Below are 23,822 nucleotides of genomic sequence, written 5' to 3'. Positions count from 1 at the left end.
TGACAGTCATCTGATTTTTCTTCCCTCTATGTTTCCCCATTAGCTTCAGCACTAGCCAACAAAACAACCGTCCTACCTTCCTCCCTCCTCTCTTCTCCTCCTCTTTTCTCTCTCTTCTCTTTCCTCGGGAGTTCAAACAACTCCTCCGTCCACCTCCAAAGACATGGACGAGACGAGTCCTCTTGTCTCTCCGCTGCGGGACTCCGGTGACTTCAGCTACGGTCCCACGGAGCCCACCAGCCCGCGGGGTGCGTTTGGAGGTACGCCGGGCTCCGTGGTGCGGATCCCCGCCGGCAGTCCGGGACGCAGCCGGGAGAGGCAGCCCCTCTTGGAGCGGGACCGTGGGAGCTCTCCGCGGGAGCCGCACAGGAACGAGTTCCCGGAGGATCCCGAGTTCAGGGAGATCATCCGAAAGGCCGAGCGAGCAGTAGAGGAGGGGATCTACCCGGAGAGGATCTACCAGGGATCCAGTGGCAGCTACTTTGTCAAAGACTCACAGGGGGTAAGAAGAGCAACTGCTGACTCACATCTACTCATTTACTGACTGTTGCTGCCATGCTACAGTTCCCGTTTCGTGTCATATACTGACCCACTGAGGTGTGTGATCCTCAGTCTGCGAGGATGCAGCAGTGTTTCGATCACAGTGTTCCGAAAGGCCTCTTCTTCAACCAGCCAGTGATGACTTGGCAAATAGGTTAAAAGGCATGTAAACAAACCCTGAAGCTACAAGTTTCAACTAGTAAACAAGCCATTTTAAAGAAGAGATTATGTTTAACTGTTTTAATGTTCACTAAAGTCTTATTTGGGATTTCAGCAGTTGATTAAAAAAATGCATTGCATGCACAACACACCACACAGCACTGACTGTATGCATAAGTAATGAATTACAAAATACACAAATAAAAAAAGAAAGAAAATGTCTCTAAGAATTGAGCGAATTAAATGCAGGTCGGGTAAATCTCTTATCATTAACATTAGTTGCAGCTAAAATCCTCCTGCAGCCTCAGTCACAGTTTAGGTCATATCGGATTTTCTGGTGATAAATAGAGCCTCCTCCTTCTGCTCCTCAGCCTGTGTTCCCAAGTGACCCCTCACGTATTCTCATAAATATAAAAGCCATACTGAAGCCTCACGTTCTTGTATTAATATTGTACAACAGGAGGCCTCCACCACTTTCCCAATCAGTCTCGGACTTTTGGACCCAGCTGTATGGAGACAACTAGTCAAATGTGTATGCAGGTCTTGAAAACACCGTTATACAAATTTGGTTTAATCTTGATTTAATCAGGCAGTCTTGTTTAGTTTCTCAGTCTCTCTTTCAAAAGATACCCCAGAACAGGAGAGATTCATAATAAGCAAATAAACACAACAAGGACTTAAATCAAAACATTTACAAGACTCAAGACATTAGATAATCCCCATCTCTGACCCACTATCAGTTGTTAACAACTACAACTAAGATGCCTTGGCTGTCACCCTTTTCATTCAGCTAGTTTCTCCCATTTCTTAGTGTGTTTCGTTCTGTCCAAAGTCTTAAGCGTAACAGACAGTACTGAGCTCACACCGTTGATTAGGTGAAGCTCTTGTAATCACTTTATTCTTCGAGTGCTTGACACTATCTTCAAATAGCTCCACATTCGAGACAAATCCATGAATCACTACACGGATCATTATACATTATATTCTTTTCATTTGTTTGCTCCTATAACATCTCCTGACTCTTTCTAATCACGCCGATTGACCGTAAACTTTGATCGGCACTACTCGAGTCGACCAGTAAAAGAATTGAGCAACTCAGAGACACTCTCCTCCCACAGTGCCCTCGTCTACATTGTGCATTGTGTTCAATCCACGTTTAAAAAAAGGGGAAGTGTGTCTGTTGGATCCTCCTCATTTCACTTTCATTTAAAATCTGTTTAAGACAAGATAATCCAGGTCTTTTATGTGCCACTCTCACTCCACTCATTAAAAGATTACCAAACAGAAATGTGTATTGTCTGCACACTGCGTGAGGTTTTTATCCAATGGCCTGCTCCCCTAACCACCCCCCCTGCCTGTTTCCTTAGTTAGTCACCAGCGTGCTTAGCAGTCATGTGCTCGGTCTCTGTGCGAGGGTATAATTCTCATCTATGACCAAGTTTCATGTTGTAATCGTTGAATGTGTGTAAAACTTGCATAATGCAACATGTGATGGCTAAATACAACTCAAAAGTGACTTTGCAACCAACTCTGTTTCTTATCAAGCTCTGATCATCAGTCGTCCATACAGACAGACTGAAATATGATTTTCTGCAGAGCACCGTGGCTGTGGACCGTTTCATTCCATCTCAGTCACGTGGATTTAAATAGTGAATTTTTTTTAAAGTCTACCCTTTTCTCACCCTTCTGTATGTTGCATATCTTTTGGTCTTATTATAAAGTTTACAAAGTAAAATATTCTCCTTTTTAACATGAACATTTATCTGTCTTATACACAACCAAACCCTTATATTTTCCTATATTTATAAATGCTCCAACTCTAAACCTCTCTTTATGCATGACATTCTTATTTCCCCCTCTTTTTCCCCCTCCACAGAAGATCATCGGCGTGTTCAAACCCAAAAATGAAGAGCCCTACGGCCAGCTGAACCCCAAGTGGACCAAGTGGCTTCAGAAACTGTGTTGTCCCTGCTGTTTCGGTCGTGACTGTTTGGTCCTGAACCAGGGTTACCTCTCAGAGGCCGGGGCCAGCCTGGTCGACCAGAAACTGGAGCTCAACATCGTTCCCAGGACCAAGGTATTGACACACTCACACACACACACACACACACACACACACACACACACACACACACACTAACAGTGGTACCACATCACAAATGCACCGTTCTCCTCCCCTAATGCATCTTCTCCTCTGTAGGTGGTTTACCTGGCTAGTGAAACATTCAACTACAGTGCCATAGACAGGGTGAAATCTAGAGGGAAAAGGTTAGCTCTGGAGAAGGTCCCTAAAGTGGGGCAGCGCTTTCACAGGATTGGTTTGCCTCCAAAGGTAAGACAACAATTTTTTTGTGTTTTCATTTGATGATTAATTTGTCTCATATCTGATCAAATACACCCAATCTGTCCAGTGTTTTGACAAAGGAAAATTACACCCTCCAAAAATTTGATACTTAAATTGGTAGAAACCTGTTGCCTGTAAATGACATGAATTGGGATATTTATTGGTTTCGATAAATTTCTTGCATTAAATGCCATCTAACCTGCACCTGAAATAAACAGATGAGCTGTCAAAATATCTTTGTTCGGTCTGGGATTGAGAAAATACACCAATTCAGTTCACTCTATTCCTGTTGTTTGAAACAACAGTTAAGAAACAGTGTCAGTGTAGGATCCATTAAGCAGCTCCCCTGGTAATAAAAAAATTTTTTTTTATGAAAAACGAATTATTCTCCATGAAAAACTTTGTGGTGATTGTTACTTTAAACACACTTCAACCGATTGATTCATTACATGTAATAACAAATCTGGGGAATACATTTACCGTTTGTAACAGAAACACCTGTTCTGTTCTGATCTGTTTCCCCTACTCCAGGTTGGTTCCTTCCAGCTCTTTGTTGATGGATACAAGGACGCCGATTTCTGGCTCCGGAGGTTTGAAGCAGACCCTTTGCCTGAAAACACCAATCGTCAGCTCCAGCTGCAGTTTGAGCGGCTCGTAGTGCTGGATTACATCATCAGAAACACAGGCACGTGGTCACAGTCCTCAGCTTTCATCATTTCACAAAATGGTTTTGCAAAGCAGAGCAAAGACAAGCAATTTAATGTGTCAGATTCATGATGGAAAAAGTAACTAAGTAGATGTACTCAAGTAATTTACTTATTTAACACTGCTTTATATGTGATCTAATATTTGTGCTCCACTGTATTTATCTGACGGCTGTAGTTACACGTTCAGATTCAGATTTTACACATAAAACCTACCATGTGACCATTTTATATAATATGACAAAAGATATATCCAACTTGATAAATGTAGGAATACATTGATCCAAACAGGATCGAGGGAAGTAATACAATATTAAAAGTACTATAAATGGTGTTGGCACCAGGATGGACTGAGTGGTTTTAACTTATAGCACAAATAAAACAAATACACAGTATTTAGTGCGAACTGTGAACACATGTGGCTCATAATCTGTTTAATAGGGTGAACACTGGTACAGACACCTGTGCAGCTGACTGGATCATGTATCTCCTCTTCAACCGGTTTAACATGTTTCTTACAGTTATCAATAGTAATACATCTATAATAGTATCATGTACCAGGGCCAGGGGTCAGTCTGTCCTTCAGACGTACTTTTACTTTTGATGGTTGAAGTACAATTTCCTGATTGTTGCTTTTCTAATATGGTACCGCTACTTTTACTTGAGTATGACATCCTCATGCTTGACCTCGGATCAAGATGTTGTTATACGGTCTGGGAGTGTTTAAGGACATCATACTTAAAGGAATGTATGTACATATGACAGGCTTCGTATCCCGGGTTGAATTTGAATCTGTTATTTGCTTTTGCAGACAGGGGAAACGACAACTGGCTGCTGAAGTACGACTGTCCAATGGATCCTGTTGGAAACAGGGTGAGGATACAGAGACATGCAAAGTGTCAACAACGTGACGTGCATTTTGAAATGCTCATGCTTTGGCCGAATAGATGTTTTATATGTATTTTTGAAATTATAGTTAAAATGTAATTGTTTTATTTCCCCTCACACCCTCTCTGCAGGACTCAGACTGGGTGGTAGTGAAGGATCCCATCATCAAACTGGCAGCCATAGACAATGGCCTCGCCTTCCCCCTCAAACACCCCGACTCCTGGAGAGCCTGTAAGCAGCGTCATTGACATCGTTATAACCAATCACTTTTACATTCAGAGTTTCTCAAAACATATTTTCCCAAAAATGGTTTAGTTCCGTTACTGTAATATTACCTCTTAGTTTTTACACATGATGTTTACAGTCGTTAAATCACACTGGTATTGTCCCATCACCAGACCCTTTCTACTGGGCGTGGCTTTCCCAGGCCAAAGTTCCTTTTTCCCATGAAATCAGAGAGTTGGTCCTGCCCAAGCTGTCGGACCCCAATTTCATCAAAGACCTGGAAGAGGACCTGTATGAACTATTCAAGGTAAGTCCGGACATGGAGTAGAGATTCAGCAAAGTCTCTGTGGAAAATTGTGAGGAATGCTGTGAGTGATATAAATGGATTCAGACATTGAAATAAAGGGAAGTGCAAAATGGAGAGGAGGAAGACTCTCTGTTCGGTGTTTGTAAAGATTATTTAGAAGCTGGATATTTTTAAGGGCAAATTCAAGACCTCAAAAGCTTATTCTATTTAACTTTTTAAATTATTTACCTTCTCTGATATGTTTTCTTTAATATCCTACTTTTGACCTCTGGTTTTACTCATTCCTCATTTTATTACTTTTTCTCGTTTCTTCAAGTATTTTTATTGTTTTAGTTTAATTATTTTATCTTTTTTTGTTTACCTGCCTTTGGTGATTCCTCATTTCATATTTATGAGATTTACACTTGCGTATCCTCAGTTCCTGTCAACATTGTTTTGCTCCTTATGTGGATGATTTATTGCTTTTAATCTGCACTTTGTATTGTATTCTTTGTATAAAAGGTGCCATACAAATGAAATCTGAGTGATTGAAGATGCATGTCTTGTACTCCGTGTCTTGCAGAAAGATCCTGGTTTTGACAGAGGGCAGTTTCATAGACAAGTAGCCGTAATGAGGGGACAGGTGAGTTTCTCCTATCTTTTCTAAATCTAGAAAATAAAATCTAAAACTTGAAATGTAAAGTTTTAAGCACTTATTTTTTGGTCATTGGCCTTTGCTTTAAAGCATTCATTCGAGTTATTTTAGTTTTGACATACTCTTTCTGTATACTCTTCCCTTTTCATAAAATCTCTCAAGATCCTGAACCTGTGCCAAGCCATGAAGGACAGTAAAACACCCCTACAGTTGGTCCAGATGCCTCCAGTAATCGTCGAAACAGCCAGAGCACCTCAGAGGGCCAACAGTGAGTCCTACACACAGAGTTTCCAAAGCAGAAGACCCTTCTTCACCTGGTGGTAGGACCGAAGCAGCAGAAAGGAAGAGAAGGAACAGCAGGAAGCCGGAGCGGGGCAAGGAGGGTCCTTACAGCGGCGTCGCTGGAAGGACAGGTGTTTGACCTGAAAATGGATATTATCATTACCCTCCCCTCCTGAACGTAAGGATATTTTGGTTCCTGAGAGAGGGTGAACGGATGGAGAGATGAGGCCAAAAGAGGAAGAATCTCACAACACCTCTTCTCTGTTTGCCTCTGTGCCTTTTTGTGGATGTCCGTGAAGAATTCACGCCTAAATGATTCTATAGCTTCCTGCAAGAAGAAAGGTTTTCAGCAAGACTTTTTTGTTGGACTCCGGGGTGCAAATAAGGCTTGCTCACACACGCGTGCGCCAGTCAGAAGCCTCTAATACTTACTGGATGAGAGGTGTTGCATTCCACGTTTTTCTTTTCTTTATACCCTTCTGCCTTTTTAATATTCACTTGCATTGTCTTTCCCATGCAGTTAAAATACGGGGCTGGTGAAAACGTCAAAGCCACGACTTACAATCAGAGAGTTTTAATTTTTAACAAATAAGAGAAATGTTATGGTTAAGATTTTGAATCTTTGCGACTCATGGGTGTCTTTACCCAGGGAACTATAGGCCATGTGAACTGGTTTCACACTTGTTCATAGCTCATCCTAACCGTCTTGATTAGAATCTGCAAGACTGCTCGAGTGATAATGGAAAGCGGAGGCACTTTTGGGTAAAATAATCAAACCGTTTAAGATCAGATTAATATGATTGGGTCACCTGATTGGTCCCTTCCAACTGATGATTTAAATCATTGGTGAATAACCTATAATGATCTCTTCTACAAGCAGGCGGAGTGAGGGGGTTGGCGATTCTCAGATCACAAGCTCCCGTTTGCCTGGGTCACGTTGATTTGTGTTGATTCTACTGCTCGTGGGCTGGACCGAAAAACAACAAAGTAACTTCCTGCTTTACTGAACTGACATAAAATGTAATTGTGACAATGCACTGTATAATTTGTATGTAATATTTAATGATAGATTATAATTAAAACCTACTGCATTGAGACAGATGACTTTGTGTGTTTGTGAATGAGAAAAGGGACAAAACACAAATATGATTAATTGACTTAAAGGGCTTTACTGTTCTTGTATACTGCTTATCATTACAGCTGCAGACAATGTTAGACATGTTATCAATGATTCTCACAGTCGATCACCTTTTACAGCTGCTCTTATCAATGGTATTATATTACAGATGGATCAAGTGACTACAGAAGGTGTTTGTGATCGGAGCTGTTTGTGGTGGTTCCACAGAGAATTATCACCTGACTCTGCTGTTCCTTCTAGCTGATTTGTTTTGGTTTTACATTACTATTTTGGTTATTTCTCACAACTCTCTTCAGCTCTGTTTCCAGCCGCTGCAGGCAGTGGTTTTCAGTGGAAAAAGCTCCGGCAAAGCCAGCACAGATTGGCTGGCAGACACACACACACACACACACACACTAGCATATGCACACATACCGTGGCTGGTGAATAAAGTGGAGCCTTCATTAGCTAAAGAGACAAATATTTCCTCAGGGGTTTGTGGAGATCTAACAGCGGAGAGAGAGTGAGCATTTGTCTCCCATTCGCCAGGTGGACAGAAACCTGACTCTAACTGAATGCTAATGTTGTTCCCTTTCCGCTGCAATAGAGAATAAAAAACGTTGGCTTATTAACTTGGTATTATGTCAGCTTGGTTACACCACTTGGTTCTGTTTCCCCCAACAGGCTAACAAGATCAGTTATTGCAGGGTTTAAAAGAATGATGGTATCCTTACTCCACATGGAGTTGGTGGTTTAGATGCCATGCTTAATAATTTTTTTTAGGGAAGGGACAAACAGCGTTCACTACCATCACCAAGGTGGTTGTGCTTCAACTGGTATTTGTCTGATAGTCATAAAGATTACTCAAAAATTACTGTAGGGATTACAATGAAACTGTTAAGGATGTCTTACGGCTCAGGATAGAACCCAAAACATTTTGGTAACGATCCAGGAATTTGTAATCACTTTCTTTAACATTGCATTAGAGGGAGTTTTTTTTTAATGTTTTCACTAATTTCATGAATCTTGGCGAAAAAACAAAGCATATTTAGGGAACTATAGTTATGTTAATCCGGTGGGGCTTGATTGAAATGAATGGGGAAGTTGGTCTGCATGCTTCTGAGTGCTATTCTAGTTCCCAACTGATTTAATAATATTGATTGTGCTTGTCTGCAGCCAACATGCCTGTATTTGGTTTACCTATAAGCATTGGACTAATCCCACAGGAGGTTTACCAGACTGCTTGTGCTGGGGTCGAATATGTAGAGTACATGTTAGCAGAAAGGGTCTAAAGTCAGCAATAAATTGTGAACTTTCACACATAATCAGTCCTAATTCACAACTCCATCCCATTTTCTACCCGTGTGTGTCATTTCAAACTCCAGGCAGCTTTTTGTGGAGGATGCGGTGAAGGTATCGCTTAGAGTCTTGGGCAGTGCCCTGCCTGGCCGAACCCAACCTCCATGAGGAAGGTTTGAAGGGATTTTGGTTTTCTGGGATATCTTTCTCAGCATCCAACAGGAATTCTTCCGAACTTGGCGCCAAGGCAGTCTCTTCATCCTCGACAGAGCAGTCTGATAACAGCTCCTCAGGCCTGGAACACAGAGAAGTCATTCTGGTATACTTTGAGCATATTAGACTACCTATCAATTGGCTCACTTTGCCACATAAAATGCTGTTGTGTCAACTTGTTAACGCAGAATGATTCCAAAATCAGTGATAAAGCTCATATGAAATGAGCTCTGCTACTCAACAGACCAAGAAGGGACATTGTTAAGATGCTGTTTCCACAATCGCCATTAACTTTACTCAGTGAGTTATGGCTGTCCTTAGGAATACATGAGTAGATTACTCTACCCTCTACCTCCAGGTGGCTTAGGCTGTAAATGGTTTACAGCTTTAACAAGGTACTACTACTCCAGCATGGCAGACTTGCTAGTAAGCATTTAACTCAAAAAGAATATCTTTAGCATTGATGATATAAATTTGTCCACAATTTAAATTTTGAGCTGATGATGAAAAACTTACAGTGTCAACAAAGCTCTTCCTGAGCAGCAAATTTAGTGGCGACCTGTTCGATCGGTTTGAGACATATCACAAAACCAAATGATGTGGTATCAAAGCTGTGAACCGACCAAACCAACAAGACTAGCGTTGCCACTTTTAAAGGCACACGACTGAAAAAATTAGCTGGGCTCCATTTTGTTACAACTACACCACTCGGCAGACTCACACCACCATTTCACCATTCTGAGGCATTTCATTACTCCTCCAACAAATCTAATTTCGTCTCAGTGAGGAATGCTGTAAGAGAAAGAGAGAGAGAGAGAGAGCAAGAGAGAGCGCAAAAGAGAGAGAGAGTGTGTGTGTGTCTGTGTGTGTGTATTGGTATGCAGAGAGAGGAAGACATGCTCTTGTGAGGTCATGCCGAGTTAGTAAGGCACATGACACCTACACAGGGTATTTTCTCATGCAGAGGGAGTCTGGATTTAAATTTGCCAAAGCCTTGAACTTAAAGAAGGTCAAGTAATACAGTATTTTTCATTATTAATGAGTAAAATGAGATCAGATATCTACTTCACTACTCAAAACAAAGTATCAAGACCGTTTCTCCCTATTTATTATTTTATCTCCTCGTCTACACATCACTTTTCACATGCTTTCTTAACTTTTTTTCAGGCCTCTTGCCATTTCACACTGACCTGACATATCCTGAGGCTCTAGGCTGCTTTTGGTCTCGGTGTCCTTCCACTCTGATGCCGGCTCTATTCCTTGTTCGGACTCTGAGCCCCACCAAGGCCCTTGCGAGTCCTGCCTCGTCCTCTCTCTCGTCCCTCTCCCACCTCTCCTCTGCTCCCTCTATATCTGCATCCACTCCACGCCACACCAGCTTCGCCCGCTGCTTAGCATCTCGGTCTCCTGCTGTTCTGAACAGCCTGCGCAGTTGATGCACGTTGACCCCCGAAAAGATATTTGAACATCCAAGCTTCCTTCTGGGTCGAATGGAATTATTCCACTGGACAGGCAGACCATCGTCAATGAACGCTGGGGCCTCTGCCATGTTGCGAGAGCTTCCAGGTGGTGAGATAATGAACAGGAGGATAATTTCAGGGGAGAAGATGAGGGGGGGGGACAGACAGGTAAGCTGGGAGGGGAAGAGAAAGGAAAAAGACCAAAGTGTTCAAACTGAAGAGATCACAGTACAAGCCAAGTTCAAGTCACAATTCCATGGATGCAGCCAAAAAATGTGGGCTGCCTCTGCTCACCTTTCCTGTGTGCCTTATATAAGTATTCATTGGTCTTCATTGTAAAGGGTTAGGGTTAGGGACCCACTGTCAAACAGCGCCAAGTTAGCGCCAAATGAATTTATCACTTTTTCTTCACTCGTTCTACTCAACATTAATTATTTGGACCTAAATTGGACCATTGAGCAGAGAAAACTTTGTTCAAAGACCAAAGACATTGAATGTCATAGTAAACCAAAGAATATTCACATCTGAGAAGCTGAAACCATGAGATTTTTTGCACTTTTGCTCTGATACTGATTTTGGGCTGAAACTAAGCGAAGTTTTCAGAGCTTAACTGATGGATAATCTAGGCAAATAAAATCCTACTATAAACTTAACAAGGAAACTGACCTTTTTGAGACAGGACAGAATTGCTATGCAGAGATAGGAAATGAAATAGAAACCAGACGGTTGCCTTGATCTGTTAAATCAATTCCTATTATAAGAACTATAAGAAAAGTGAGTTATTATGTAATATTAGAGGCACTGACATCCTGACCAATATTGTTCATGCTTATTATAACAAATGTCCTATCTCCCTCTTTTAAAGAAAGTAAAAATCCTGGATCCATCCCCTGAATGGGATTAATCAACATTGAATGGGTTCCTCGCTGACCCTTACAACATGCTGCTGCCAAGTTTCATGCAAATCCATTCAGTAGCTTTTGTGTAATCTTGCTTGTAAACAAACACATGAACCAACCAACAAACAGATAGACAGGAGGGAAAATATAAACTCCTTAAAATTTATAATACAATCTATGAGGAGAGTGCTTACCTTTCCCTATGTAGTTTCAGTGAAATCAACTCCAACAATGCAGTACAGGCAGACAGACCTTATTGCTGCAGCAGCAGGCAGACTGTAACCTTCATGGCCGCTAATGCTGAGCCGACCCACTTCCTAGCGGTCTACCAGTGGCCTGGGGTGCCACGTGACAACGTGAGGGAATCATCAAAGAGTAATCCATTAATGATATCAGCGTCCAGGTGCTCACAACTAAGAGCCAGTCTGCAAGTCAAAAGACAGAAAAACAAACTGATACACAATCAAACCCACAACATGAGGCCTTGAGAAAGACAGGAGGCCTTCACAGGCTCCTGCATATTTAAACAGGAGAAGACTCACTATAGTTTCAAGTCACAAACAATGGGTTAATACCTTTATGATTGTACTTGTTTACTTTCCACCATAGATAAATAAGTGTTGTTGTGTGTTCGTGTTGCTGCATTAACACTGGCTTATATTTTCTTTCAGCAGCTGTAATTTTACAACACACCATGTGCGTGACTCTGTGTCAGTGGATATGGGGAATGATTCAATTAGAGTAAAGTTAGAGATCTCTCACTGTAAAGAGGCCACTAGGCCATTAGGTTATTTAAGTTGAGGTATAACTAAAACACTGGATTGCAGCTTAAGTCCTCTGCTATCCCCTGAATGTTGGACTTCATCACCTCACATCCCATGTTGACAATAGATATTTTTAGATTTCTGTTTGACTAAGTTGCCCTGTCTTATCTTGGTTGTTGGTATGAACATATATATGATAACTGGATTTTTGGGTGTAACAGCTGGTCACCTAGTGATTCCATTTCCATACCATCTGTTGGACCCATCTAATGTTATTCACTCTGCAGCTTAAAAGCCTGGTGTTGTATTTATACATAGACTGTGAATGATGGATTAAAAGCCAAAGTATTTATAGCTGTATATGGGAAGATTATATTTATATAGAGTCCTGGAATTTTTTCCAAAATGACCAGAATATAATTTAGTTTTTTTTATATAATTTATTTATGGCTCTCTATCTGCTCTTGAAAGTGACGTGGGAATTTGTATTTAATTCCCTGGTGAGGAAATAAACCATCAGTCTGAGTGATAATTCAATGATCTCAAAGTATTTAATGAATGGTTGAGAAAAAGTTTACAGAGAATAGATTGGAACACAAACAGAGTTACAAAGCAACCACTTGGCCAAGCGGGACAGAATCCTCAAACCACTGCAGGTTTCAAGGACCTGGCAAATGGCAGGTGAGATGTGCCAGCTTTTATGCACAGCTCAAGGGGCTCCACGTCATCCTTCGATGAATGGGCAAAATGCCCCCCCTCTCTCCTGAGTGAATAGATAATGGGCAGAAAATCAAATAGTCACAAGGACGTTTAGGTTCAGACTAACAAACATTTCCTGGTATAAGGCAGATGCAAACATTAAGTAGAATTTATTTAATGATGTTTCCAGGTCAATCCAACTGAACTTTAAACATAGCTGTATGACAGGACAGGAGGATGTGTTTATTTCTAAAACAGGAAAGTTAGATTCAATCATTTCCATGAGAGAAAGCAATGACTGACGAACACTGTAAAGTCCATGACATTGTGGATATGAGCTTGACTGATACACAATAACAACACAATGTTAACCTTCTATGGATATCATTTTCTAACTCTGTGAGGTGCAAACCAGGTTTTGCAAACTACAGAAATAACCAGCTATCTGTATGTTATACTCTAGTACCAGACCTCAGCATCACTGAGGATCTATCACTGTCATATTCATAAAACAATAAAGTACTAAATTAGAAGTATCGCATTGCAGCTGTGCCTCTGTCAACCAGTGCAGTTTGAGTCCATCTAGATGTTCCTGGTATATTGCATTCACAGTAATATGAAGTCACCGTGACCTTCAACCTTTGACCACTGAAATCTAATCAGTTAATTGTTTTGTTCAAATGAGAACTGGGGGAAATTTGAAGAAGTTCCCTGAAGACAGACTTGAGATATCATGTTCAACAGAAGAAATACTTGTCCAACTGAACAATTCTACTAAAGTTGAAGAAATTCCCACAAGGTTTTTTTGAGATTCCATGTTGACCGAAATGGGACGAACGAACTGGCTGTTTCATGACATGGAGGCACCCATCCACCTAAATTTGCCCAAACTATAAATGTCACATTGCATCCTGATTTAAATTAAGTGAATGACCATGTGTCATGGAGAGTTTCCAAGTTGACGCTAAAACCTCTGACCATGACTTCATGAACTTTGGCACCATTGTCAATAAACTCTGAAATATTTACCTCAAATAAGAACTCTTGAGAGTGATAGTCACACAAAATCTCGGACACGCACGATACATCGTTTTTTTGTTTTTCCCATTGCGCTAGTGGTGTGATGTTTGTAAACGATGCCATTCATTTTAACGGCTCTTTGATATGAACCAAGGGAGCCGAGTCGTACTTGTCTGAGAGCAGTTACTTTTATCAGTGTGCCCACATTTCATTCACCGCCTGTCCTATATAAATAAAATCCACACCAGTGACATGAACAGTGAGAACATTCCCCTCTACGAGAAGGACAAGGGGGAACTTCTCACCATTCATGCACTACATTGATATCAATGTAAGCCTTTGTCCAATAATAATGCCCCATTGTTCCTCTCAGATTTGTTTAATGTGTATTTGAAGCCATTTAACATAACCAGCAAGTGGTTGTCATCACTTTAAAACCCAAGACGGTCTTTAATTTGAGAAATTTAACTTTCCCTCAGGCTATGCGCCAGTGTTGCCTACATTATTCCCCTAATTCAGTTTGAATACTGTTGAAGTGCATGCTCCCTTTTTGTGTCTGCTCTGTGTGCGCGTGTGGCTCAACACATTCCACACATTCAATCTTAAATCAGTTCACTGCGAAGCACGGGGGATATGGCGTCACCTTGGGTATTGTTTACAATGCATGTTATTGACATTAGGTCTGGAAATACCAGTTATTGAGTGCTGCTACACCACACACGCAAGAAGAAATTATAATGATGTAACACCTAGGTTGAATCTGATCCAAATCATCATTATGCTAGTGGTTATTTTGCAGATAAACTGGGTAACCCCCATCCCCTTAATAAAAACTGGATAAAGAGAGATCCATCAATGAGGTCCGGCCCCCTTCAAGGAGTCATGATTCCCAACACTCCATTGCACCTGAAGGCCACCTAATTGAAAGCAGATGAGTGGGCAGGTGTGTGGTGTGAGGTGTTTAAGGCCTCCCCTCCTGCAGCCTTCAGCTCACTCAGGTTTTCTACTGAAGATGTGTGGAAGGCTCACCGGACTGCTTTGGCCTCGACTGGCTTCTCTCCCGAGGGCACGAGTCATGATTCAACAAAAAGCAACTTACATCCACAGCAAACCGCCTAAAAACAAAGTCGGTGCACTGGTAAGTTTATAAAATCAGAAACTTTTGGTTTTCATTGACATTTTCTTGTGTGTACATTTAAAAGTCAACTTGTTTTTAAAGGTTTAGTGCTGACGTTTATTCCACGAATGTCCCTCAGGAGTCTATGTTCGTGCTGACTGTGATGATGCTGACAGTGATGGTGCCCTCTGGATGGGTACTGGCGAACCTGGAGGACTACAAAACCCGGAAGTGAGGAATGCGGCCTTGAAAGCATCGTCTTTACCCGTGAAAGCCACGTGATTGCTGTTCTGTGTCATTTGAACCTTTTGTGTGAGTCGCAGGGACGTGATGTTAATACAATAAACTCAAGTTTCTCAATTTAACTCGTCTTTTTTATTTATTTGATCAAACGCTGCAGTTCTCTTTGCGGACCAGTAGGTGTCAGAAGCTGCAGGCGGAAGTGAAACCTCGATCTGTGTGTGAGCTGAACTCGCAACAGCGTCTTTTCAGAATAGTCACAACAGGGACTATCTGTGGAGCCCCATCAGCCGGGGACTGTGGTTTCTGGGTCCAGCTTATGTGTCTTTGAATGCACCATGAAGCCGCAGCTGACCGGGACTAAGAGGCGCTCCCCCGCCACACAAGCGGCCGGAGATGAGGCTGCTCTGTCCCTGGAAGAGGAGCTGGTCGCGGCCATACACGCAGCTTTCGAGGTGGCCGTGCAGATCGCAGTCAGCGAGGTGAAGAAGCTGGTGGGTCAGGCGACGGGCGACACGTACGAGGACGTGCGGCGGGAGAACGAGTCCCTCAGGCGGAGGCTGCAGAGGGCTGAAGCCATGTTGGAGCCCGCGTGCGTCCTGGAGAGAAGTGGGGTCTCTCTCTCGTCGACCGATCACCCGTCTCCGGCTAAATTCAGACCTGCAGCGGTCGGTGTGCACAGCTGTAGAGGGATCCCAGGTGAGGCTCCCCCTGCCTGTCACAGCTGTGCACAGCAGCCGGAGAACAGACGTGAGGAGAAGATATCCGCTGATGTGAGACTGCAGCTCGTCAGTCATGCAGCTTTAGAGCCAGAGGAAGAACTTAGTAAAGCATGTACCAGTGGTATGTATATATAGTTTAAAAACTTTCTCCATAGTGGGTTTACTTGCAACAAGACACTCCAAATTAGGTATTCAAGTAAATCAGGTAAAGGTACCTCAATGAAAAGGGACATCCGACAAGTGAATGACAACATAGGCGAATAATAATAATAAACTTTTTATGTAGCAACTTTAAAATCACTGTTACAAGGTGCTATGAAAGTTGAAGTCAAACAATTATTAGCAATTTATAGATCATAGAGCACAGGGACAGAAATAAAACATATTAAAAATGAAAAGAGAAAAAAACAAGATAAAATATAATGTGGTAAATATACAACTAGGTGAAACACAGCAAGGTTCCATATTTTGACAAACCTGACAGTTGCCGGATAGTATTTATTGTTTGTGCCTTGTTATCGTTTTCTGGGATATGACTCGTGCTTGATTATTTCCCCAAAATGCGACAATTGTAATTGCATCAACATTTCCCATTTGGCTACACTGATATCCTGTGATCTTTTTGTTTTTACAGAAGTCACTCAAACAATTTCCCACGTAAGTGTGGTGAAGGCAGAAAGCGTCAAGCAGCCCTGTCAGGAGACGTCTGCTCACCATGTGGCTCCACTCCCCAGCAGTGATGCAATGTCCTCTTTAGAGCAGATTACAGTAAAGCAGGAGAAGCATGAACAAGAAGAAGAAGAGGAGGAGGAGGAGGATAGAGATAGTTTAGATTGCTGCTTAGACTCGATCAAAGTGGAGGATTTTAGCCTGGAGTCCGTGTCCGAATGGGAACAAGAAGTGCTGGATCCTCCGAGCCAAGACCTGAAACCCCAGCTGTCCTGCACCACGGCCCAGGGTAAGAGCGAACTCAGCGAGAGCCTGGAACAATCACACAACGCATGTCTACTGGAAACCGCCTTTGGACAAAAGGTCACCACAATGATACACGTGATAACACAGTTCAGTTCTGACTGGCACTCAGTAGAGCATATACTGTTCCTCTGCCAAGGACCAACAGTCTCCTAAGATTCAATCAAGCTGCATCAAACTTCACAAACATTGATATCATGTTCCTATATGTACCCAATTCTCTTCATCAAGATCCACTTATTATTCTCTGGGAACCCATATCGCAACCATCCACTAAGTTTGGTGATCTGTTTAGTTTTTGTGTAATCTGGCTTACACACAAGAAAACAGAAACCCCCAGACTGGGGTGAAAATATAAGTTCCATGGTGGAAGTATTTCAGTAACACAGCTTCAACAGCTCATCTAAATAATAAGAAAACCTTTTATGGAAGATAGAGATTTTGTTTGAGACTTTACATGGCTGAAAATCTCTGGTTCTAGACTATCGCTGTTGTACATATGGTGAATTTGTCTAAATACCCATTAAGGAGTTCTTACTCATAGACTATGTAGTTATTTTTTTTTAATTTTAATTTTTACATTGCATCATATACATATTTCTGCTGTTCATATATATTGCATACGGTACATTCAGGTCCTGGTGCCAATGTCTGGCATCTGGACTTCCATTATGGCTTCTAGATAACAATGTTTTCTCACCATTTTTGAATCCTGTCAGACCACCAAATCATTACAATGGCCACTCTGCTCACATAGAGATTTTCTGTGTATGCTTACGGTTGCTTTAAGCCTGTATGTTGACACAACAAATATGAACTAAAAAGCTTGATACAAAAATTCAAGTTTTTGAAAGGCATTAAAGTGAAAACAATTCAGATTTCCTACAGTTTTAAAATGCTATGTTTTTTGTTTTTTTACAGCTCATCCTCCAAACATGACCCCAGGCCTTCCCCCGCCCACAGATCTTCTCTCCCTCTCTTCTGAGTTTCCCATCTTCCAGCTGGAAGAACCGGCTCCGACCCCAGAGCTTATTCCACAGACTTATGGGGTCCACGTGAGGAGCAGCCACACCACCAGCAACATGTACTCCTGCAAGCTCTGCGGCCAGACCTTCCACCTCCCCAGCTTGCTGCGGCGGCACTCTGGCCAGTGCCAGCCGAAGCACCAGCAGCGTTGTCCGCCGCCCACAGCTGGAAGGAAGAGGAGCCGACTGCAGCTTTACCCTCCGGGCTGCAGCCCCTTCCGCTGCACAGAGTGCAACCGAGACTTCAACCGCCTGGAGAACCTCAAGACCCACCTCCGCATACACACAGGAGAGAGACCATTCACCTGCTCCGTGTGCTCCAAGTGCTTTCGTCACTCTGGTGCATTAACCAGGCACTTCCGTATCCACACCGGAGAGAAGCCGTACGTCTGCGGACAGTGTGGGAAGTCGTTCAGAAACTGCGGGGGACTTAAATTCCACCAGCGTGCACACAGCAAGCAGCTACAGTGAAGAGGGACTCAATGGTATTAAGGTCTTCAGGACCAACCTATTTGTGTGTGATACAATCAGCTGATTTTTTTGTGTTCAATCATTTTATGTTTAAAAATCTATTTTCACAGGTTCCCGACACTGACTGCAATCCTCTGGGCGGACTTGATGTATCTCTTATACACATAGTAGCCTATAAGAACATTGAGAATTTAAAGCTATATTATAAAAAGACAAAAATTTTACTATCATATATTAAAAAAATTAGCAAAATGCAAACAGTCTCAATCTTTCATTAAGTCTATCAACATGTCAGATGACCACTCCTTACAGGGTCTCTCCTGTTCTGTCCCACTTTTCTGTCAAGTCTCCCCTTTGACATTACAGCTATTTAACGGCTCTTTACCAAAAAGCAGCTTCACAGCAAATTATTATTGATCTGCTTTCATTTCAGTGGTAATGTCCTGTGATTTAGTGACCTCTTGGTAGAAAAGGACAGTCTGTTATTTGGCTATTTAGCTGGGTACTGTCCACAATGATTTATAGATATGTGGAAGCTTTTAATGCATTTGTAAACGTAAATGCCATTTATTTGAAGGATATTATGATTATTAAATTAAATCACTGAGTCAGTTTTTTTCTTTTTTTGCAGCCAATCAAGTTTTTCTAATTATTTATTTATGTGCATATGATTTAGACAAACAAGCATCTAATTTTGACTTTATCACAGAGCAAACAAAGGATGTATCTTTTGTTGTATTGCACCACTGTAGATATATGACAGTGGAAGCCTTAAGGCTGATGTCTAATTTTACATTTGATTTAGTTAGATGTGAATTTAATCATATTTTCTAAGTCACTGACACTGGATCAACCTGTCTGCAGAATCACAGTCCACCTCAAGGTGTCAGTAGTTCCATGTGTACCAAGTGTTCAGAGTCAGATATTCGTATATGTATTAATTAGCTTTTTGTTATTGTTCCTACCTTTAAGTACTGCGTTTACATGATGTCTGCTTGTTGCTTTTATCAGTGTGAATGCATTTTTCCATTTAGGCCTGTAGATCCAGGGTCTGCTTCATCTCTCAAAACTTTTTGTAAACCCTGTTTTACAAAAAGATTTTAGTACGGCAACAGTATTTAAAAAAACTTAATTTTGAAAAGAACTGCCTGGTACAGATTTGCACAGAGAAGGAAAACATGATGATCTGCCATTACAGAGGACATATCATGATGCAGTGAAGATGCCCAGGACACGTTCAGATTACCTATAAAGACCATATCATACATAGGCTATTCAATTCTATAATGTATTTTACACCCCATTAGTCTCAATACTAATAAAAAACAATAACTGATCCATGCAAAAATATTTCTTCAACACCAAATGAAAAACAGTGTGACAGGAAATTCACAATGTTTTGGCTAAATATGGTGCAGTTGTAGCTAATAAGACATCACGTCAATTATAGACAATGGGTCCTGAAATCTTCACATAACCAGTTTGATGTACAGCGGGGAGCAAAATATTAAGTTATCTGCTTACAGCTTAATTTGATCATCCTTGTGTCCCAGTGGATAGTCACGTCCCATCAAACCCATCAAAATTAGTTGTGGTAATAAGGAAATAGAGGGTGCGTGTGTGTAATGGTATGCAGAGAGAGGAAGACACAGTCGTGCTGAGTTAGTGAGGCACGTGACAATATACACAGAGCATTTCATTATACAGAGGGAGTCTGCATTCGAACTTAAATAGATTGGATTACAGAAATGTCTTCCTCACTGAGAGAGATGTCAAACGGCAGCTCATCAGGCTTCCGTAGTTTGCCGCCGCCGTTAGCAATGGCTGCTAATGCATCTGGTCATAGTGGTTGCTATGGCAACCAAAGGTTCACGACTGAAATACTGATGAAGTCATAAAAGATAGAAAAATAAACAAGTAACAGTGAAGATAACAGAGACATGTTTTGAATTCTATACGTTCCCTCTTTCTCTGAAGTGAAGCGACACACACTCCACCTCTCCTAACTGAGAGAAGCGCTCTGTCAGTTCTTCTTGTGTCATCGACCTGCGGATACGGCCGACGTACACCACCCTGCGCTCCTCCTAGTGGAGGGTTTTACAATCACTCACCATTCATTGCTTATCTAGGTGAAAACAACGTTAAGTGTAATAATTTACTGTAAGTTTCTTAATCCTCATCATTTGGATGACACCAAACAAGCAGTATTAAGGCATTGTTTTTACTTAAAATGTATTTAATTAGGCTGCATCCTCATCTGGTGCTCTGGGTTCTATGGACAAAAATGCGATTTGTGGTTAAGCAACGTTTTCTATGGGATCTCAAATTACGTGACGGTGATAGTTTATGGACCTCTATTGTTTACAACAACACACGTGGTGTCCACAGCTGCTGCGCCCATACCACGCTACACAGAGAGCGGTGTACCCTAAATAATCTTACCCCCATTACATATGCTTGTATTGTACAAATAGTTTAAGATGTGAACTCAATAGATTCATTGGTTAAACCAAACCCATTCAAATAATGCACAAAGATCTTGCATGATATTTTGTAACTGACCTAACATCAAAGGATCAAAGCCAGTCACATATCAGTCACTCTTGTTGGAGAGCATACACACGTCCAAGATATGATCGCCTACAAGCATTGGATTGATATTCGTGAATTAAACTTCATTTCACTGCGTGTGCTGACTCCTCCAAGATGAATCGTGTCTGTGATACGGTCCCCAGGAAACATCAAGGTGAGTAAATTCAGGCAAAAACCTGTTTTCACCAATGTTATTGATCAGATAAAATGGCCACTGTTTCAGTTTGTATCTCAATCCCGACAAACTGATGAGAGCGACTATCTCATTTGCAGGTGAACCCTGTGAGGAGGTTGGCAGTGTGAGAGGAAGGCAAAGGAAAGACAGAGATGTTGAAGAGGGAAAACCAGAAAAGAGGAAGCGACAACGTGTCTGTGAGTCGAATGAACACGACTTAGCGGAGACTGATGTGAGTCGAATAAGCAGGAAGAGAATATTGTCTCCTGATGGTCGGAAAGTGAGAGAGAAAAAGAAGAGGGTTGTGGAGAAGAAGACCCCGGATGCCTCAGGAGATGACCCAAGAGGTGAGAAGGAAGTGATTAATAGATTAATGAGTCACATAAGGTCACGTGTATTTAATGTTGCTCACAACTGTAGTTAAACCTAATATTTGTGTCGTGTAGTTGAATTTGAGGCCAAATACTTGGAGCAGGATCCACTCGGTGCAGGGGGCTGTGGAACAGTGTTTGCTGGCTTCCGCAAAGCAGATAATGTTCCGGTAAGTAATACACAGTTGTACACACACAGACACACTTACACACACATACACACACAGATATACACACAAAGACACGTACACACACACAATAGGGCTAGAACGTGATAACCAAATTTGTGTTGTTGTCTTGTAGGTGGCGATCAAGCACATACCGCATAAAAATATTTTATGCAAACCAGTGGTAAGTAACCAACACCGACTACTCTACTGTGGCTTTCACCTCACTCACTTTCTGAATGTATTATGGATGAACTGTTGCTTTTGTTGTGACCCTTCAGGGCCTGAATGGAAAGATGCTCCCAACAGAGGTGGCCATAATGCTGAAACTAACAGCAAAGAAAAATGACTCCGTGGGGACGTCAGCACCAGTAGCATTACTGGACTGGTATGACCTGGGCCATGAGTTGATCGTGGTGATGGAGAGACCTTTCCCTGCTGTTGACCTGTCCACATATATAAAGCTCAAAAAAGGCCCTCTACGGGAGTCTAAGGCCAAGGTAAGCTGCTGCAGGATCCTATTCACTGTGCATGAGCTGGTCAACAGGTTGATCTGTGTAACTCCCTTTCTCTCTCTCTATAATCCCCTCTGACTGACATTATAAACTCATTACATTTCAACATGGAGGAAAGTTCATATTGAGAAAACTTCTACCATTGTTGCCGGTCACAGGACTGAACGTTAGTTAACACTCCTGGTATTTAAAGTAGTGTCACCTCTTCAGTGTCAAGTATATAAGACGCAGTGGAAACATGCAGCCACACCTAGGACCAAGACCTTATAGTTGTTTCAAGATCATATTCGTGGAATCTCCAGGTTATGGAAACAGTTCTCTGGAGTCACAGCCATGAAAAATGTCAAACTGCTGTCTGTCTCTGTCTCGCAGACTATAATGAAGCAGCTGGTGGACGCAGCCATTGGGCTGGAGCGGAACAGAGTCTTTCACCGGGACATCAAACCTGAAAATATCCTGATTGAGACTGGCCAAAGTGTCCTACGGGTTCGCCTCATTGATTTTGGGCTGAGCTGTCTCGTGAAGTTAGGCTCATTTTACACTGTATTCTATGGTAAGATGCCTTGTTTCTACTGTGATTACTAATCTGTAACTTTTACATGAACACAAAGCTTCTCCTCCTCATCATCCTCACTGTCTCATAATCATGTCTTTGTATTCCAGGCACTGAAAAGTACGCCCCTCCAGAGTATTGCAGCTCTTCTGTCTACAGGGCTGGTCCCAGCACAGTGTGGCAGCTTGGCACAGTCCTGTATGAGATGCTCCACACAAAAGTATTCAAAACCAAACGCTTCCTCAGCAAAAAACTGGAAATCAGCAGCAAACTACGCAAAAGTATGAAAACCACACAGGTACACAAACCTGTCAGCAAACACCCATCACACACTTCAACGGTCATCCTCTTATTCCCTCTCTCTTTTTCACTCTAGACCTCAAGGATTTCCTCCAGGTGTGTCTGGAGGAGGACCCCAAGCTGCGTCCCACTCTGAAAGAGCTGCAGCTTCACCCGTGGCTGAAATAAACACCGCCTCCTAACACTGACGAAACACCTGATCTCAGCAGTGGAGTTAATGTATATATTGTATATATATATAATAGATGTGCTGTAGGAGACTGGTCAGAAAACCCCTAATAAGGCCTTGTGACACTGACTTCCTGCCAAAAGCTGAGATATGGTTTGCACTTACATTTAAATGCACAGTATGGACTTTACTTTTCCTTTTTGATCATTAAAGAATCATTTTAACATCAAAATAATGTGGTTTGGTATCATATGTTTTCTTGACTGGCATCTTTCTGGTTTGGATCAGAGTAGGGGCCTTTAAGCTGGGGCCTCCAAAGGTATTAACATCCACCCTGAGTGATTCATCAGTAGTCAGCACTAAATTCAGATCTGAATGAGGATTCATTGAATTTTTGTCTACTTCACTCAGTTTCTGAAATGGACTCGATACCCACTGTAAATGAAATCAGATATTCTCTCTAAAGCACTTAGGTACTTAGACTACAACTGATGCTGTTGTATAAAGTACTGACTTGATTCAAACAAAACTTTAGTATTATTCTATTAAGAGATCTATATGAATACTTGTCATCCTTACAGTTTTTCTAAATTGCTTATTCACAATTGACGAAACTGCATCCACTTGATCTTCATCATCATCTTAATCACAGCAGATCATTTTTCTTAACAATGGGTTTACAGTTTTAATATGGTTCTCACATTTTCCCAAACCGTTAACAGAGAGAAACCCAAAGCTCTTTTGATTTAAATGTGCTAAACAAATGGAAAATATCTAAGGTACCTGTATTTATGACGCATAATCAGTAGTAGTGAAGTATGAATCTCTAAAATGACTTGTGTTATCAAATTTATTTTATTTTATTTTGTATTTATTCAT

At 41.6% G+C, this 23,822-nt stretch overlaps 4 protein-coding genes and 1 long non-coding RNA gene across 7 annotated transcripts; 4 read left to right on the top strand and 1 right to left on the bottom strand.

The window, feature by feature from the left end:
- Positions 1–7,180, top strand: pi4k2a (phosphatidylinositol 4-kinase type 2 alpha). 2 transcript variants are annotated; one of them, XM_053418574.1, is made up of 9 exons: positions 1–502; positions 2,576–2,776; positions 2,900–3,031; positions 3,575–3,732; positions 4,563–4,620; positions 4,767–4,866; positions 5,034–5,167; positions 5,730–5,789; positions 5,964–7,180. In XM_053418574.1, the coding sequence occupies exons 1-9, from the start codon at positions 164–166 to the stop codon at positions 6,123–6,125; spliced, it is 1,344 nt and encodes a 447-aa protein (XP_053274549.1). In that variant the 5' UTR covers positions 1–163; the 3' UTR covers positions 6,126–7,180. The 2 variants fall into 2 exon arrangements, with proteins under 2 accessions (XP_053274549.1, XP_053274548.1); XM_053418573.1 differs by having other exon boundaries at positions 2–502; positions 3,575–3,728; positions 4,559–4,620.
- A 58-nt stretch (positions 7,181–7,238) lies between these two features.
- On the bottom strand, positions 7,239–11,426 carry avpi1 (arginine vasopressin induced 1). The gene is made up of 3 exons (XM_053418575.1): positions 11,266–11,426; positions 9,903–10,345; positions 7,239–8,794 (listed from the first exon to the last, which is right to left on the bottom strand). The coding sequence occupies exons 2-3, from the start codon at positions 10,259–10,261 to the stop codon at positions 8,575–8,577; spliced, it is 579 nt and encodes a 192-aa protein (XP_053274550.1). The 5' UTR covers positions 10,262–10,345; positions 11,266–11,426; the 3' UTR covers positions 7,239–8,574.
- Positions 11,427–14,318: 2,892 nt separating this feature from the next.
- Positions 14,319–15,036, top strand: LOC128436733 (uncharacterized). Its single transcript, XR_008338103.1, has 2 exons — positions 14,319–14,692; positions 14,811–15,036. It is a non-coding gene; the product is annotated as an uncharacterized LOC128436733 (long non-coding RNA).
- Positions 15,037–15,104: 68 nt separating this feature from the next.
- Positions 15,105–18,708, top strand: si:ch211-284e13.5 (uncharacterized protein LOC793850 homolog). Of its 2 annotated transcripts, XM_053418572.1 has the most exons (4): positions 15,105–15,754; positions 16,268–16,591; positions 17,527–18,115; positions 18,212–18,708. In XM_053418572.1, exons 1-3 carry the CDS (start codon positions 15,250–15,252, stop codon positions 18,099–18,101), a joined length of 1,404 nt encoding a protein of 467 aa, XP_053274547.1. In that variant the 5' UTR covers positions 15,105–15,249; the 3' UTR covers positions 18,102–18,115; positions 18,212–18,708. The 2 variants fall into 2 exon arrangements, with proteins under 2 accessions (XP_053274547.1, XP_053274546.1); XM_053418571.1 differs by having other exon boundaries at positions 17,527–18,708.
- A 2,099-nt stretch (positions 18,709–20,807) lies between these two features.
- On the top strand, positions 20,808–22,942 carry LOC128436405 (serine/threonine-protein kinase pim-2). Its single transcript, XM_053418158.1, has 8 exons — positions 20,808–20,847; positions 20,967–21,215; positions 21,315–21,409; positions 21,543–21,590; positions 21,688–21,906; positions 22,294–22,474; positions 22,585–22,755; positions 22,851–22,942. The coding sequence occupies exons 1-8, from the start codon at positions 20,808–20,810 to the stop codon at positions 22,940–22,942; spliced, it is 1,095 nt and encodes a 364-aa protein (XP_053274133.1).
- The last annotated feature ends 880 nt before the right edge of the window (positions 22,943–23,822 follow it).

This window comes from Pleuronectes platessa, chromosome 3, assembly GCF_947347685.1.
Source record: "Pleuronectes platessa chromosome 3, fPlePla1.1, whole genome shotgun sequence".
In the NCBI taxonomy this organism is placed as follows: Eukaryota; Metazoa; Chordata; class Actinopteri; order Pleuronectiformes; family Pleuronectidae; genus Pleuronectes; species Pleuronectes platessa.
Note: the sequence above shows the minus strand (reverse complement) of the source record. Positions and strands in the feature narration are given on the sequence as shown.